Raw genomic sequence first — 2,875 nt, 5'->3', positions numbered from 1 at the left:
ATCACCCCATAGACCCCCCCAATCACCCCACAGACCCCCAAACCACCCCACAGACCCCCCTCCACATCCACCCCACTGACCTCTCTCCCTCCATCCCTCTCCCCCCCCAACAGGATCTCGGCCTCCACCCCTCCCCGCCCGTCCCCCCACTTCCTACGGGCCGTGAAGGCCTTGCCCCCCCGCTTCACCCCGGACACCGCCGCCGACTACGGCGAGCTCCTGGCCGCCTACGGCACCCACTACATCCAGTCGGCCCAACTGGGGGGCCGCCTGCGCGCCGTCACCGCCATCCGCACCTGCCGGGCCACCGTGGCGGGGCTGAGCGCCCAGGAAGTGGCCGACTGCTTGAGGGTGGAAATGGCCGCCAACGCCGGCCCCCTCCGGCTCCAAGCCATGGCCACCGCCTGCAAGGAAGCCCGGGCAAGCAACCAGGCCAACGCCAGCTTCAACGAAGTCTTCAACGAGCGTTTGGTGGAGGTGGAAGGCGGCGAGGAGCACGGCGACCTACTCTACGGTAGGCCCGAGGCCTACTCAAGATGGCTGCAGGGCCTGCCCCGCCTCCCCGGCCTGGTGGCGGCCAACGTCCGGCCCCTCCACACCCTCGTCCCCAAATCCGACCGGCGGCACGGGGCGTTACGGGCGGCCATCGGGCACTACATCGCCTGGCGGGCCTTGCGGCTCAACTGCAGCCAGCCCTGCGCCGGCGGCGGCCATCTTGTGGGCCCCTGCCAATGCAGTTGCCCAGCCAACGCAGCCGTCACCGCCGGCTGCTGCTCGCGGCACCGGGGCACGGCGCGGGTGACGGTGCTGGTGCAGGAAGGGCAGGGGTGGCAGGGGGACCACTTTTCGGCCACCGACGCCTACGTCCGGGTGTTTCTGGGAGGCCGGCGGGCGCAGACGGCGCCGGTGTGGAACAACAACCACCCGAAATGGCGGGCGCGCTTGGAGCTGGGGGTCCTCGACCTCGTCCCCGGCGCCCTCCTCAAATTGGAGGTGTGGGACCGCGACAACGGGTGGGACGACGACCGCCTGGGGACCTGCACCGAGCCCGTGGAGGCCGGGCGGACCCGCGAGGTCGTCTGCTTCGCCGGGGGAGGCCACCTCAAGTTCAGCTACCTGGCGGCGTGCGGGCCGGCTTTGGGGGGGCCCCTCTGCCAGGACTACGTCCCGCAGCCCCCCCGGACCAACGGGGGGCTCTACCACCTCTCCCACTGGCCGCCGAGGCCCGGCGATGGCCCCGTGACTTGGCCCACCCAAGAGGAAGAGGAGGACGAGGAAGAGGACGAAGGCGGGAGCCTCCACGGGGACTCTGGGGGGTCTCTGGGGGGGTCCTGGGACGAGGACGATTCGTGGGAAGACCTCGATGATGGGGTGGACGGGGCCGGGGAGGCCGCCGGGGGCCTCCCGGAGGCTCGGGCTGGCTCGAGGGAGGCTTCTGCGGAGGTCGAGTCCTCGCCTGGCCTCCAAGATCCCTCTTTTGGCCTCAAAAAGGCTTCTCCAGACCTCCAAAATCCCAAATTCGGCCTCCAGGAGGATCTCCTGGACCTCCAGGGTCCTTCATCGGGCCTTGAGGACAATCTCCTGGACCTCCAGGCCTCCTCTTCTGGCCTCAAGAAGGCTTCTCCAGACCTCCAGGGGACTTCTTTTGGTCTCAAGACTTCTCCAGACCTCCAAGATCCTTCTTTTGGCCTCAAAAAGGCTTCTCCAGACCTCCAAAATCCCCATTCTGGCCTCCAGGAGGATCTTGCGGACCTCCAGGATCCATCATCGGGCCTCGACGAGGATCTCCCGGGCCTCCAGGAGCCCAGTTTTGGCCTCAAGGCTTCTCCAGACCTCCAAAATCCCCATTTCGGCCTCCAGGAGGATCTCCTGGACCTCCAGCCTCCATCTTCTGGCTCCGGAGAAGGTCCTCCAGCCCCCCAACTTGGTCCTCCAGCCCCCTAAGCTCGGCCCCCCCAGGAGGCCGGACCTCCTCCAGGTCCTCCGTGGCCTCCAGCCTCCGCGCTGCCGAGCTGGGGTGGGATTAAAAACGCTTTGTGCTGCAGCCCCCGCCTCGGCCTGGTCTCTTGGGGGGGACTGGGAGGTACTGGGAGCACTGGGAGGGACTGGGAGGGGACTGGGAGGGAACTGGGAGGGACTGGGGTAGACTGGAGGGGGATTGGGAGTGACTGGGAGGCACTGGGAGGGAACTGGGAGGGACTGGGAGGGGACTGGGAGGCACTGGGAGGGGACTGGGAGGTACTGGGAGGCACTGGGAGGGGACTGGGAGGTACTGGGAGGCACTGGGAGGGGACTGGGAGGGACTGGGAGAGACTGGGAGGTACTGGGAGGCACTGGAAGGCACTGGGAGGTCACTGAGGGGCACTGGGAGGGGACTGGGAGGGGACTGGGAGGCACTGTGAGGGGACTGGGAGGGAACTGGGAGGGACTGGGAGGGACTGGGGGGCACTGGGAGGGGACTGGGAGGGACTGGGAGAGACTGGGAGGCACTGGGGGGCACTGGGAGGTCACTGAGGGGCACTGGGAGGGGACTGGGAGGGGACTGGGAGGCACTGTGAGGGGACTGGGAGGGACTGGGAGGGACTGGGGGGCACTGGGAGGCACTGGGAGGGGAATGGGAGGCACTGGGAGGCACTGGGGGGCACTGGGAGGTCACTGAGGGGCACTGGGAGGGGACTGGGAGGGGACTGGGAGGGGACTGGGAGGCACTGGGAGGGACTGTGAGGCACTGGGAGGCACTGGGAGGGACTGTGAGGCACTGGGGGGCACTGGGAGGTCACTGAGGGGCACTGGGAGGTACTGGGAGGCACTGGGAGGGGACTGGGAGGGGACTGGGAGGTACTGGGAGGGGACTGGGAGGCTTCTCCCCCCCCCC

General features: G+C 68.4%; 1 protein-coding gene across 1 annotated transcript; it reads left to right on the top strand.

Moving 5' to 3' along the window:
• Positions 1-33: 33 nt before the first annotated feature.
• Positions 34-1,906, top strand: PRF1 (perforin 1; the record flags this gene model as incomplete). The annotated part of the gene is made up of 3 exons (XM_035312928.1): positions 34-1,385; positions 1,419-1,574; positions 1,656-1,906. Coding segments are annotated over 3 exons (1,759 nt in total), but the record flags the coding sequence as incomplete, so codon positions are not given.
• Positions 1,907-2,875: the final 969 nt, after the last annotated feature.

The sequence above is a fragment of the Oxyura jamaicensis genome (genome assembly GCF_011077185.1).
Source record: "Oxyura jamaicensis isolate SHBP4307 breed ruddy duck chromosome 25 unlocalized genomic scaffold, BPBGC_Ojam_1.0 oxy25_random_OJ69848, whole genome shotgun sequence".
NCBI classification, from domain to species: domain Eukaryota; kingdom Metazoa; phylum Chordata; class Aves; order Anseriformes; family Anatidae; genus Oxyura; species Oxyura jamaicensis.
The sequence above is the reverse complement of the archived record's forward strand: the minus strand, read 5'-3'. Positions and strand labels throughout refer to the sequence as shown.